The sequence below is a fragment of the Puma concolor genome, chromosome A2, assembly GCF_028749965.1.
Source record: "Puma concolor isolate L17-30 chromosome A2, mPumCon1.1.hap2, whole genome shotgun sequence".
In the NCBI taxonomy this organism is placed as follows: domain Eukaryota; kingdom Metazoa; phylum Chordata; class Mammalia; order Carnivora; family Felidae; genus Puma; species Puma concolor.
Window position 1 is genome coordinate 16,310,218 of NC_141668.1, and position 15,463 is coordinate 16,325,680.

Below are 15,463 nucleotides of genomic sequence, written 5' to 3' on the forward strand. Positions count from 1 at the left end.
CTCACAAATACAATAAAAATAAAATCCAATCTAATAAAGTTATCAGATCACATGTTGTGCAATCACATGATTTCACGTTTTAGGCATTCTAGTCCTGATTGCAACCAGTTTTGTGCCCAGTCACACCATGTGGTAGACAACACTTAAACTTTTTGTGTGTTTTTTTTTGTTTTTTGAGAGAGAGACAGAAGTGGGCAGGGGGAGAGGGGGAGAGAGAGGGGGAGAGGGAGGAAGGGTGCACACACACAAGGGAGGGGCAGAGAGACAGAATGAATCCCAAGCAGACTCCATGTGCAGCACAGAGCTGATGTAGGGCTTGATCTCACAAACCGGGACATCATGACCTGAGTGGAAATCAAGAGCTGGACCCTTAACTGACTGAGCCACCCAGGCACTACTTTATCTTCATTTTTTGAAAAACTCTCCAAGAGATTCTGATTTACAGCGGAGTCTGGAAAGAGCCACAGCAATGCACGCACTAGTAATCTCTGAGAAAGCCAATCTAAGTGATGCTTGATTTTAAACAGAGCTTGGAAAATGTTTTAAATTCTTTGTTTCTATTAAAAAAAAAAAAAAAGAGGGGTGCCTGGGTGGTTCAGTCAGTTGAGCATCCAACTTCAGCTCCTGTCATGATCTCACGGTTCCTGAGTTTGAGCCCTGCAAGGGGCTCTAGGCTGACAGCTCAGAGCCTGGGCTGTGTCTCCTCTCTGCCCCTCCCTCGCTCACACTCTGTCTCTTTCTCTCAAAAATAAACAAACATTAAAAAATTAAAAAAAAAAAAAAAGAAATCACAGAATCTTGAAAAAATACTATAAATGAGGTCTCCTGGACAGAATACTTCTTCACTAAATAAGACAAGTCTTTAGTCTTTGTTTCCTGTATGGCTGATGAGCCACGGGAATGACCATGCTTTCCCAGGAGGGCAGGACTCTCTGAGAAAGACCTTACAATTTTGTCAACTACAAAATAAAGAGGTTAAACCAAATTATTCTAGGAGTTATTTTTTTTAAATCCTTAAACATCAGAATTCTTTCATTCTCTTCTCATTCTAAATTGCTTCTTTACTGTGAATTCTTTTTGCACCATTAAAAGAATACTAAAATACCATGCAATTAATATTATGTTACTATGGAGAAGTTGTAATCTATTATTATTTGGAGGCAAACACTGACTTTGGATCTAGACCTTCAGGAGTATAAAAAAACTCATAAAGAGCCCAATATTTTTCTCACCGTGGTGAGAAACAACTATCCTAAGTGCCCTGAGTATCCTTCCCTACATACTGCTTTCACAGAGGATTAAGACTAAAATGTTGAGAGTGGAAGGCATACCCTTTTACTTAATTTCTCATAGGGTTAAACCGTTATGTTTGAAAACAAAATATAGCTTAATTATCTTTCTAAATCTTTTTTGCTCGATTGCACCCCTTTGGTGGCCCCAAGTTGTCACTTGAATGAATCTAAAATGATTAATCTCTTCAACATTTACAGAGCTCCTTCAAGCAAGGCACTGTGCTTTGTGCTATCGAGGAAACACTAAGCCATAAACTGTCAGCTACAATGTAGAATATGTAAATGAAAACTTAGGAATGGAGAAGCAATATTATTCAATCATAAATGGATGAAAAAGTCTGTGATTTCAAAGTCACAAATACATGAGAAACTACTATATTAAATCGCTACAAACATACTGTCCCATCAACAGTAACTTACCTCAAGCTGATGCAGTAGGGCTTTTCCTTTTTTATTTATTTCTACCATCAATGTAAATATAGCAACTTTAATATCCTGCTCCACCTGCTTTTGATTTTGATTTACTTCAATTATCCTGAAAATTAAATGAAAGGGGGAAAAATCTAAACTCTAAGGCAGAAGATTTGTTTTATAATATTTAAAATTGATTTTCTAATGTCTAAATTAGGCCAAAATGTTTTCAATTCTTAAAAGCTCAGCTGTTTCTAAGGGTCCTTCAGTGTAAATTGACTTTCTCGAAGATGACATAGCAGAAATGTAATTCTTCTGAAAAACACAGTCACTTAATTCAATCTTAAAATCAAAATGTATAAAATTGTAAGAGAACGAACACATTTTAAGAAAATATGACTTGGAAAGATCATGATGAAAATCATTCAAGAAAATCAATACTTGATCTAAAAGGGTAGACCAAAAAAAGGTTTATGAGCAAGAAAACCAGGACTCCAAACATGTTCGATTGTATCCACTCTAACTACCAAGTAGGAAAGTGTAAGCATGTCATTCTTAGTGATCTGAACTGCTGCAGTATTCATTATGCCCGCACAGAAGCAGAGAACAACAGTAGAGAGCTACTGTAAGAACACATCTGTCTTCAAATAAGCAGCTCAATACTACTTTATGTTTCATCAGCTATCATGTACAGTTTTTCCCTTCGTTAGAGAAGACGGGATGGCCATTGTCATGGAGATCGAGATAGATAAGAAATACACAGCATCATACCAGAATATCTTACAAAAGCAGAAGAGAATAACGGGACACCCACTAAACACTTTGAGAGAAATTGGAAGTTTGATTTCTCCAGTCTGCTTCTCCAATAGTTATCCTCCAAGACTTAAAACCAATAGGGCAGAGATTTTATTTTCTGTTGCAACTTAAGATAATCACTTGACACCAATATTGGCTATGAAAATCAAGAAACCCAGATAGATATGGGAAGAAAACAACCCTCTGAAACAAAACAAAACAAAAACTAATTTAGAATTCACATCTTCATGATGGTTAAACGGGATGAAAAAAGGACAGGCAGTGCCATTGTCTGCACACACGTGAAAACGAATTAAAACCAAAGTAAGTCCGTGTTGTAAATGTAATCCTTTTATGACAGTCTATTCAGATATGAGCAATTAGCACCTAATCCGAAGATTCTTTAATTCTCACAATTCAAAACCCCAAATCCTTTCATGCGATAATGTCTGACACTGTAAAAACAGCATAAGGAAGCCACTAACAGAAAGGTAAAAGAACAAATTTGGAGAATTCACACTATCTGGTTTGAAGACTAACTATAAAAAGCTACAGTCATGAAGAAAGTGGGGTACTGTCAAAAAAGAAAAATACAATGGAACAGAATACAGAGTTTAGAAAGAACCTTACACATACATGGTCAACTGATTCCCTACAAAGGTGCCAAGGCAATTAAATAACAATAATTTAGTCTTTTAAACAAATGGTGTTGGAACAAATGGCCATCCATAGGTTACAAAAAAGTGAACTTTGACCCATAGCTCATACCATATACATAATGAAAGAGTAAGAAGAAAGACTAAATTTCCTCAAGGGTGGAGCTTTCACATAAAATTAGTTACTTTACAATTGCTACCATTTGCCACTTACACAGTAGAATCACCTGTAACTATCTCTCTTCATCATTCTGTGAATATCCCTTACAAATTTTCAACTACTCAGATAAACTTTTAAGCCCACCACTTTATTTGGCAAAAATAGTATGGTTAGAATATGGTAAATGAAACACTATTTGGTTAATATAGTTGTTATGTAAAAGAGAAAGGTAAAATGCAATGACAGCTGATAAGGAAGACTAACAAAAACAAAAGACACACGATAGAACTGTTATCACAAAGAATAAAAATGGTCATAGTAATTACTGAAAAAGGTTAATGACAAAAATAACACATTATAATGATCGGTCTTAAGGAAGATAAACCACAAGACTTTCTCTTATGAATCCCCTGTGAGGCCTCTCTTATTCAGGCTCTTTCTAAAAAGGATTTCTTGATTTATTTGGACAGTGATATGTTACTTTTGTATGCATAACAACAAAAGAAGGGAAAATGGGATTTCATAGCTGTTGTAAAGGTTGTACTATGTCAGTGCGGGTTCCAAACAGGATGAAAAAAGGGGGGTAAGCAAAACAAACTCACTCTTCCATGTGGAGGTGAGTGGTTTGCTCCCCTAATCACTGACTTGTGAGATGTGAGACTTTGGACAGTTGAGGATTCCTCCTTCGGAAAACAAAAAGCATAACAGGTAATATGTAGAAACCGTGCAAGTATTGTTATCTGATAAGAAATTAAAGGTGCGTGAAACCGTTTAACAATCCCTGCCTCCTGGTGTCCTAAGACTTCCACCCTATTGTAGTTAAAAGGTGACAGCCCAGAGAAGGCATCTCAAAGTTGACCAATGCTTAAAAAAGCAGTTATGTATGTATAATAAAGTGTTAAAATATTTTATAATAGTGGCAAAAAGTAGCTGATTTTGTTTTTAAATCCTGGCATTTCTTTAAAATTTGAAACATCAGATAATTATAAATTATCAACACCTGCCAGATAAATGATCCATTACTCAATGCAATTTATTACCATAACAGTTTTGAAATTTCATGGCTGAAAAGAATGCTTTCCAGTTTAGTTTCCAGAAACCCAAAGTTTCTAGAAAAGTCTTACAAACTATGTTATTAGAGGCATCTGACAGCTTACTTAGATCTACTTCACCATGAGCTAAGTAAAATACCTGTTCTAAAAGAGAATATTAATATGTTATATAAATATGATTTATCATAACACCACAAATGTAAATTTACCTGTTTTGGATCTGATTTCCTGTGAATTTTATGTATTTTGTTTTTTCCATCAGTTTTGTGATTAGTGTATCTATGATCACTTTCTGATTCTGAAAAGCTTCTTCTATAAATTGGTATCTGAAAAGACAAGTAAACAAGCCAATTATTTCATGCTAATAAATCAAAAATGAGGAAAAGCATCCCCCCAAAAACTAAGATAAAAAGAGTTTAAAAGATATAAATAATACTAAATATATCCCTGGAAGGCAGGTTTTCTGCACTCTCCAAAGTGTCTCTAAGAAAAGGAGGAATCTTTACAGATATTACTCATGGATACTCTAAATTATTTTGGAAATTTGGGAAAGATACATATCTATCACTCATAGTTTAAGAGGCTTAAAGAACTCACCTGGCAGACCTGGCAAAAAGTAACCACAGATATTTAAGTAGATTTCCTTACTACTTTGTAATTTCCTAATTATTAAAGTTTGATGCTGTAAATATTTTGATGATCACTTTTCTTTAACGTTTGAGAGCACATGCGCTGGTGTGCACACACACACACATACAGAGAAAGAGAGAGGAAGAGAAAGGATCCCAAGCAGTTTCCATACTGTCAATGCAGAGCCTGACACAAGGCTCGATCTCATGAACTGTGAGATCATGACCTGAGCCAAAATCAAGAGTTGGATGGTTAACTGACTGAGCCACCAGGCACCGCTTGAAGATTACTTTTGAACATTAGGTAGTTGTGTCATAAAGGTCACAAATATATGCCTTTGGGGAAAATGGTGGGATGAGGAAAAACTCTTGATGCTATGCCTTGCATGTAACAAAGCTTCAAGCAACATAAAACACAGCACTTTAAAAACTTTAACTTGTAAATGAACATGATAATCTCTGACAAAGTACGTATGATGACTCAAGAGTAGCTCCAGGGGCACAGTAATATAGAAGACAACCAGTTTTATCAATTTTTCGTAAAATGCATAAAACACAGTATTTTACATAATGTGATTTAAAAGTGCAAGTGTACTTAAATCAGTATTATAGTGTTGCCAGCATTAGAAAAAAAGGGGAACATAGTTAATATTAATTCTGTTGGATTTTCTCTGTATTGAATGCAGTCTTTGAGACCCTAGTAATGTGTAATGTTATATGAAATGGTCAAAATGTTTGTTATCTGGTTCCTAAACTCAATTTTAAAACTTTCAATAATCTGTTATGATGTTTTCTGGTTCATTTTACAGAAAACCTTTCTCAGGTTTAGGAAATTTCCTTTTATTCTTAGTTTGCAAAGTCTTTATATCATAGGTGCATATTTTTGACAGAATGTTTCTCCTGTCTCTATTGAAATGATTATGTAATTTATCCTTTATTCTTTTAATATGAATTACATAACTGATTTTCAAATGTTACATGAACTCTGTATACCTAAAACAAGGCCAACTTGGTTGTAATTATATTGTCCAAAAATCACATTACTACTGGATTTGGTTTCCTATTTCTTAGAATTTTCACATTCATTTCATGGGTGAGACTAGTCCGTGATTTTCTATTTTTATTCCTCATAAAACAAGTTGGAGAGAATTCATTCTTTTATTGTCCTCTGGATGAGATTGTGTGTATTTAAAAGGTGTTATTTTTATCTCACTATTTTGTTGATTCATCAATGAAGTCATCTGGGCCTGTAGTTTCCCTTGTGAGAAAGTTAAAAATTATGGATATAGATTAAATCTAAGGGCTATTCTGATTTTCTATCTTACCCTGTGCTAGCTTTGGTAAGCTGTATTTTCTTTTCTTTTTTTCTTTTATTTATTTTTTGAGATAGAGTGAGCGAGCAGGGGAGGGGCAGACAGAAAGGGAGACAGAGAATCCCAAGCAGGCCCAGCGCAGTCTCACAAACTGTGAGATCATGACTGAGGCTGAAATCAAGTTGGATGCTTAACCGAGCCACCCAAGCGCCCCTGGGAAGCTGTATTTTCTAAGAATTATCCTATTTCATGCAAAAATTTCCAAATCCATTGATAGATAATCATCTCATAATTTTGAATGCCTTTAGAAAATGTTGTGATGCCCCCTTTTCACTCCTGGCATTGGTTTTTTGGGCCTGCTCTCTAAATCACTCATTAAAGGAATTTGTCAATTTACTAATCTTTTGAAAGATTTGATTTTTGGCTTTACTTACTTCATTAATGTCTGCTTATCCTCATCATGTCCTTTTCCCCACTTAGTTTAGGCTTAATTTACTAATTTTCTGAAGTTGAGATGTTTAGTGTATTTTTTTTATCTACCTAATATATACATTTAATGATATCTATTTCCCTCTTATCATGGCCTTAACAGTGTATTTCAAGGATATTATTTCCACGATCATTCAGATAAAAATATTTTCCCATATTCATTGGGATTTCTTCTTTGATGTTTTATTTAAATTTAGTTCAAACTGTTTATTTTGAAATAATTTCAGTTAAATCTGCAATGGTACAGAGATCTCCTATACCTTTACACAGCTTAGTTTTTCAAGTATTAATTCATCATAGCTCTTTAATGTCTTAATAATCAGAATGCATTTAAGAGTAAGGATATTGCTATGTAACCAGAGTGTGATGATTAAATATAAAACTGACACTGGGGTGCCTGGGTGGCTCAGTGGGTTAAGCATCCAACCTCAACTCAGGTCGTGATCTCATCGTTTTTGGGTTCGAGCTCTGCATCGGGTTCTGTGCTGACAGCTCGGAGCCTGGAGCCTGCTTCCAATACTGTGTCTCCCTCTCTCTCTGTCCCACCCCGCTTGCGCTGTCTCTCAAAAATAGGCAGTGAAAAAAAAAAAATTAAAAAAAAAAAGAAAACTGACGTTAAGATAATACTCTCATCTAAACTACAGACCATATTCCAATAATGCCATTTGTTTCATGGCCTGGTGGCTCAGTAGGTTAAGTGTATCACGATCAGCTCAAGTCATGATCTCACAGTTTGTGGGCTAGAGCTCCACATGGAGCTGGGTGCTGGCAGAGCCTGCTTGGGATTCTCTCTCCCTCTCTCTCTGCCCTCCCCCTACTCACAGTCTCTCTTTCTCTCTCAAAATAAGTTAAAAATAATGTCCTCTAAATAATTTTTCCCCTTCTAGTCCAGGATACAGCACAGGATCATGCATCACTGCATTTCATTTTCATATGAAGTTCATTTCTTCATTTTCAAATATATGGAGATTTTTATCATCTATCATTATTTTCTACATTAACAGCATTGAGTTTTTACACAAAAACTTTATATGGTGTTAACCCTCTGAAATTTAAGATTGCCCTGACATATGGTCAATTAAATGTTTTCTTTTTATGTTTATAAAGCATGTGTATTATTGGGTGCAGTGTTTAATGTCCACAAGGTCATTTGCTATTTAGGTTATTTGAATCTTACAAAAATATACTGTTCTAATTTGCTTGTCAATTATTGAGAAAAGTATGTTGAAATTTCCCACTCTAGATATGTCTATGTTCTGTCATTTTTTGTTATGTATTTTAAAACTATGGGCATATAGATTTAGAACTGTTACATCTTTTAAATGAAGAGAGCCTTTTATCATATAAAGTTTCCCTCTGTATCTCAAACAATACACTTTGACATAACAGCATGCCTTTGGTTAATGTTTGTATAACGCATCTTTTCCCATCATTCTTTCTATATACTTAGGCTTTAGTTGCTTCTTGTCTAAAAAGCAAATAGCAGATTTTCAATTTTTTTATTAAGCTTGCAATCTTTTAATTTGGGACATTTTATCCATTTACATTTATTATAATTACAAATCTATTTATAGATTTACACTTACCAAGTCCTTATTAAATCCCCTCTGTTCTTTGTTTTTCTTCTTTGGCCTGTCTTTAGACTAATTATTCCATTTCCCCTCTGTGTTACTTTGATAATCAGATACACTTCTATATTCTTTTAGTGATTACTCTAGACATTTCAAAATGCAGATCTGGAGTTATCTAATACTGATTTATATTTTTTTACCGTCTTCCTAAACTGTACATAAGCCTTAGAACACAGACTCCATATCCCCCTAACATGTCTGTTGTGTACTATACAGAACACACATGACATATACCAGTAAGACATTTTTATTGTTTCATAAATTGATATTTATTTAGATTTACTCGTACTTACCATTTTAAATGATTTTCATTCCATCATGCATTGACTACCATTTCTCTTTTGCCTAAGGTATACTTTAGTGAGGGTTTACTAGGGATATATTATCCCAGTTTATTTGGTCTGAAATGCCTTTCATTAATCTTCATTTTAAAGAATATGTTCACTGGCTATATAATTTTAGCTCTGTAATTATTTTCTTTTTGTACTTAAAAACATACTGGCTTTTTTTTTTTTTTTTTTTTTTTTTTAGCCTCCTGGGCATTTATAGGGCTTCCTAAATATGGGCTAGATATCTTTCTTCAGTATTACCACATTCCAAACCATTATATTCTGTCCTTACATGTTGTTTCCTTCTCATTCCTCTCTCTTCTCTCCTTATGGGACCCCAGTTGCACCCTGTATTACTTCTTCTCTACTTTCCATCCTGGGTATTTTCTTACTTTTCTTCTAGTTCATCAATTCTCATTTCCTGCTATGTCAAATCTGTTATAGCCTCTAAGAGTTAATTTCAGTTATGGTAATTTTTAGTTCTGGATTTCCCATCTCATTCTTTTTTATAGTTTTCAGTTCTCTACTCAAAATTTCCATTTTGTCCCTGATCTTCAATATGGTAAGATATAGCCTTAAGGGTCTTTTTTTTTTTTTTTTTTTTTTAAATTTTTTTTTTTCCAACGTTTATTTTTTTTGGGACAGAGAGAGACAGAGCATGAACGGGGGAGGGGCAGAGAGAGAGGGAGACACAGAATCGGAAACAGGCTCCAGGCTCTGAGCCATCAGCCCAGAGCCCGACGCGGGGCTCGAACTCACGGACCGCGAGATCGTGACCTGGCTGAAGTCGGACGCTTAACCGACTGCGCCACCCAGGCGCCCCAGCCTTAAGGGTCTTTTTATCTTATTTGTTGTATCTGGTAGGTTTTGTTCACATTGTCTCATCACCTAGCATACGTGATTACTTCTAATTATGTGTTGGACCATTTTGCAAAATTCATTACTGCATCAACTTGAGGCATAGGATGATGTTTTCTCTCTTCAGGGAGCATTTACATTTGAATCTACCAGGCACCCGGGGGCACCAGCAATAGGATTTCAATTTATTCCAACTTTGGGTAATGAAAAAATTTGATGCTGAGGCTTCAGTCCCAGTCAGGAACTATTTACTAGCTAGTTCATCTTTACTGTGATAGCATAGACTTTCAGGGTTCCAAATTAAGGCAAGGAGAAACCTTCAAGCCCTGTAACCCCTGAACTCCAATTGCTGTCTTTCCAGCCCTGTGGCCTATTAAAAGTGCTCCTTGATTTCCTGGTAAAATGCCATGAAGGGTAAAAACGCTCCTCGCATTCTCTGTCCCCACTCCAACCTGGTCCAGTAAATCTTTACTCCTAAGACTTTTTATCAATGACTTCTGTATTTTATCCAGGTTTTCTAGTTATCCTCCCTGGTATGGTTTGGTCCAAATTGTCTAGCCTGCCATTACTGGGAGCCTAGACAGTTTTTTTTTTCTTTTCCTTCTTTTTGTTTTATTTAAATTCCAGTTAGATAACAATACAGTACAATATTAGTTTCAGGTGTATAATTTAAGGAGTCAACACTTAAACACAATATTTGAAACTCATAAGTGCTCTCCTTAATCCCTATCACCTTTTCAACCCCACCCCACCTCTCCTCTGGTAACCACCAGTTTTTGAGCCTTGACCATTTTAACCAATTTTATTTGTACTAATCAGAATCTTACTATTTAAATGAATTAGCGGTTGCTAACTGAAATGCCTATGGACATCAGATTTAGAAATAATCTTCAGTAGGAACTATGATGAATTGTTAAAGGCGTGCCTCATTCTACACAACACTAAAGTGAATTCCACCCAAATGCTAACATGAAAGTGTACGAGGCCCCTGCTATAACAGGTTCTGTTCTCTCAAAAATCCAAAGACGTAGATTTTTTTTTTTAAATGTAAAATCTCATTTTACAACACTGGAAATTAATTCCATTTAGTTTTAAATAGTGTGTAAGCCAGTGGTTCTCAACTCAGGGTAATTTTGTTCTGCAGAGCATTTGGCAACATCTGGAGATATTTCTGGTCCTCACAACCAGAAGGATGCCACTGGCACCTAGTGAATACAGGTCAAAGATGCCGCTGAACACCATACAATGAACCAGACAGGACCCCCACAATTATCTGTAGTGACCAAGTTGAAAAATCCTGGAACAGGCCAACGTACTGTTGGCCGAACAAAACTTCATTTGCCGACTGCCATCTGGCCGGGGTGCCAGCAGCCCTCCAGTCCTCATAAAGCTTACCATACATGTGTGCACATAATTAAAGATGACAGTACCTATGCTCTTTGTGTTCTAATAACTGGCAGTCCCGGCATGTCAGTTTGTCACATGTTTCACAGTAAAGCTTCAGCTGCTCCTTCTTATGAAAAGGACAAAACACTGGCCGCTGACTGGTCACACCAACTGCCTCTGTACAAACAACAGGAGGCAAAAAGAAGAAAATTAACATAAGTGAATACTACATAATTATTAGATTGTTCATTTGCATTTCAATCCGTTGAAATATAAAAGAGCTATAAGCAGTTTCACTGACACCATCACTACTACTAGGTTTGTGGTACAGGGACACATGGTAGTGTGGTGAGCACAGCATAACGTGCAGACTTGTCCACTCACGATGTTGTACACCTGAAATTAACTTGACGTTGTGTGTCAACTAGACTTCAATTAACATCAAGAAAAAAGACACAGAATGTTAGGTATTCTCAGCATTTTAGAAGGAAAAGATAAATAAGCTTTTCATTCCAGAACTTCAAACTAACTCAGGAGAAAAATAAAGTATGTAGCTTAAAATGTGCTTTATGGAATTAAAAAGTCTTAAGAAAATAAGCAGATAAGTGAGTGTGACCCAACTCGATGTTTTCCACCAATATGGCAGAAGACTGTTTTAAATGGAATTCAGAAAATCTAATAAAAATGTATAAAGAACATGATTAAAAAAGTTATTTATCCACTTGTGCAAAAGTCCTTAGAGGGTACCCACTAACACAGAAATAATCATAAAGTTTTCACTATATACTGTAGTCCTCCATGTAACTTACTAGTTATCCAGAGTGAGGATAATATTGAGCAATGCTTATGTATAATGTTAAATTAAAAAAAAAATCAGAATACAAATAAGTATAATAATTGACTCAACAGTAAGCAGTTATTTCACTAATAATTAAGGATAAAATCCAAACATTTCAGAAATAATCCCACTTCTAGAAATAACCACTATTAATAACCTAGTACGTGTTCTTATGGTTGTTTTTCTTTGTATATAACTACATACACTAGCAGGTATTTTGTTTTACAATATTGTCTACAGTAAGTACAGAGCTTCTGACTTAGATAATTAGAACATGTCATTCATTTATAGATTTCTTTTACTTATTGGAGAATTTAGATCCTGACTCAGTCATCTTCCTAGTCCTCAGTGTCGCCATCACTCTGGATGAGTTAGAAGTTTACACAGATTGCCACATAAAAACAAGGCTCTCAGACTTTTTCATCTCCAGACACCTGTACTCCATTTTAGCTCCTTACATCATGGTCCCACCCAAAACTTTGGATTGTGCTTAACTGGTTCATTTCTCTAATCACAGATTCAAACATCCACTCTAATAACGTCTACTTTTTAACCTTCCGGTTTTTAGTTAACTGCTCTCACTGTGCCTCCGTGATCTCTAGTTCCCAACAATTTCTTTCATCCTATCAACTGACAGTACTATCAACTTCAACTCCTTTATAGAGTTATAAAAAAAATCCTTCATTTCAATAAATGCCATTATTTGTACCCCTTCCTCTCCTGAACTTCCAGAACACCTGTCCAGCTAAACCCCAATCCTAGAGAAGTGCAATTCTTCTCTATCTATACCAATCCCCACACTGCTGAAGCCTGATGGAGGAAGTTTTAAGGCCTATACATCAAATGTAACCTCAATGCTACCAAACATTCTGTTTCTGAAGTTGGAGCTCTCTTCCAACTAGAGTTCTTTCAAATATCCCTCACATTCCTTACCTTTAAATCTTATTTCCTCTCTTTGTTTTTCAGTAGATGGCTGAATTCACAGAAAAAGAAGTCTGTCTAGCAGTAATCTGTTCAACGTGTCTGAAGCTGTACCTGGCCTCTTTTGCCTTTTCCTCATCAGTACCTTCAGAAATCATATTCCCTTTTCCTGTGTCACCAGAATCCTAGCTTCATCTCGTTCTTCCTCCTCTTCTTGCATCTTACTTTCCAGGTACATCTAACTGTCTCCCTCTGTAAATGTGCACCTGTACTTCAGTTTTCCCCACCCTCCTCCTTCTATTCGTTTGTCAAGCCCCAGATGTGGCCTCCAACCTAAATCCCCAAATCTGAGTCTGATGCTCCTTTGATGTGCTCCCGTGGAACTTATGAGACCAAACTATGATTGCTAATTTGTTCGTAGTCTTCATCATACTAATAACTCTTGTGGGGGTAAAAGTGTTTTATTTACTTTTTCATCTCTAATACCCAGCAAAATTCCTGGAATATAGAATAGACATATGAACACTGGTTGACTTGAATTAAAAGCAATAAACGAATTTTTAAACAAAAATATATTAATGAGCCATAAAAATTAATGAAGTTCTGATAAATGCCACAACATGGATAAACCCTGAAAATACTGTGGCGAGTGAAATAAGCCAGACACCAAAGGACAACTACTGTATGATCTTACTTGGAGAAATAAGCAAATTTGTAGAGACAGATAGTAGATTAGGGGTTAGCAAGGGCAGAGGAAAGAGGAGAATGAGCATTATTACTTATTGGGCACCGTTTCTTTCTGGGATGATGAAAAAACTGTGGAAACAGACAGTGGTGATGGTTGCCTAACACTGTAAATGCAATTAATGCGACTGAATTGTACTTGTAAAAGTGGTTTGAATGGCAAGTTTTAAGTTACATATATTTTAGTACAATGAAATATTAGTAATCTTTATAAGCAATACAATAAAAACTGAGAAGCCATAAATTACATAAAAAGCAGAACTTCTTCAGTTATCTACATATCAAATATCACAAAACCGGTTTACCACAACAATATCAGAGGGAAAAGAGTTGTAAAACTTTTGTTAAGCCCACCTCTTGTCACACCTTAGAAATAAGTGATGAGAGAAGTTTAAAAAGCAACTTTTTTTTTCATTTGCTGTACATTCGCACCAAATTAAGCCATTTATAGGAAGGGGAGGGTTTATATTTGTCATTTATATATGTCTTCAAATTTCAATTACAATATACACCTCCTTTTTTTAAACAAAAAAAAAGAAAAAAACAGGAGTCTATTACAAGTGTATGAAAACAAAGTCAGTACAGGAAGGAAGAAAGATAAGGGTGGGAAGGATAGAGAAAAAGAGGTTAAAAGAACTAATTTATTACCTGGAGATACTTCCTCCTTCTGTCTCACAGTGTGGTCTTTTGTGAACTTCACTCTTTGATGAGCTCTGATGCATGTCTTGCAGAGCCACTCAACACACTCTACACAAAACCCATTAGCTTCTGCATTGTCCTCACAGCTTGTACACACCTAATAAGAGAAACATGTCACATCAATTTTTAAGAAAAATGAAAAGGTGGTCAAACAACTCGTCATATAAAAATGATATACCAACCATACTTGGTCTCTATCGGTTATCTTAAGAGTGCTTGTAAATTTAAATTTATAAACTTATGAAACGGATATATAATACTGTCCTTCATTCAATATACAAATATTCCAGGCACTGTGCTAAGTGCTGAGGATAGAACAATGCGGAAAAGCAAACATGGTTCCTGCCCTATGATCCTGAGTGTCCTAGATGGGAGTGTGGGTTCATATCCCAGTTCCCCACTCGTCAGCTGAGTAGTCTTGGGCAGGTTACTTAGAAAGCTCTCTAAAATGAGGTTAATAACAGATTTTACTGAGTCGTGGTGAAGACTAAATGTGAAGCACACAAACATTACTGTAAAGCTCACACCAATACACAATTACACACTGAGAAGTGCCATAAAGTATGAGAAGTTGTAAGAGCATTATGATAGGGGAAACGATCTCATTTTAGTGGGGCTGGAGTACTGCAGAAAGTGAGAGATTACCCAGGCAAGGCTTTCTCTGAGGAGATCATATTAACATTAAGGTATGGAAGTTGAGTCATCAGTTATTAATGAAAAGCCTTCTAGGCAGAGAGAAGAGCATGTACAATAGCCTCCAGGCAAAAGGAGCACAGCAGGTTCAAAGAACTGGCACAAAGTAGGATCAAGGGGAAAGACGGGCAAGAGAAGAAGTGAGGGGCAAGGCAAGCAGGGGTCAGATCAAGCAGGATCATATGACAATTTTGGTCCTTGTCTGATGAAGTCTCCTAAAAGCTTTTAAGTAAGTGACATGGCCAGATTTGCAATTTTAAAAATCACTGTCACTGCAATATAGAGAATAGATTAGAAAAGGGGGAAGTGTTTCCTGCAGAGACAAGTAAGAGGGTTTTTTCAATGTTTTAGGTGAGAGTGGGTGGAAGTGGGAATAAATGAGGGAGATTGGGAGTGAAACTGACTGGTTCAGACGATGGACTGGATACGGGAGGTGAAGAAGGGAAAGCTTCTTTGTTTCCAGCTTGTGTAACTGTACATGGTGTCACTATTCTCTGGGAACAGTTATTAAAGTTATAGAGAAGCAGTCCCTATGTTATCTTCTGTGATGGGGAAAAGAAATTCTGC

The 15,463-nt window shown here is 36.0% G+C and overlaps 1 protein-coding gene across 2 annotated transcripts in view; it reads right to left on the reverse strand.

Annotated features, from left to right (window-relative positions):
• TRIM24 (tripartite motif containing 24) overlaps nucleotides 1–15,463 on the reverse strand; it is a 131,743-nt gene that overhangs the window by 47,107 nt on the left and 69,173 nt on the right. For both annotated transcript variants that reach the window (XM_086689126.1, XM_086689120.1), the window contains exons 3-6: nucleotides 14,153–14,300; nucleotides 11,046–11,178; nucleotides 4,576–4,692; nucleotides 1,713–1,827 (exon numbers count right to left, since the gene is read on the reverse strand). In XM_086689126.1, the coding sequence (XP_086545252.1) occupies nucleotides 1,713–1,827; nucleotides 4,576–4,692; nucleotides 11,046–11,178; nucleotides 14,153–14,300 (513 nt within the window). The remainder of the gene's footprint in view (nucleotides 1–1,712; nucleotides 1,828–4,575; nucleotides 4,693–11,045; nucleotides 11,179–14,152; nucleotides 14,301–15,463) is intronic.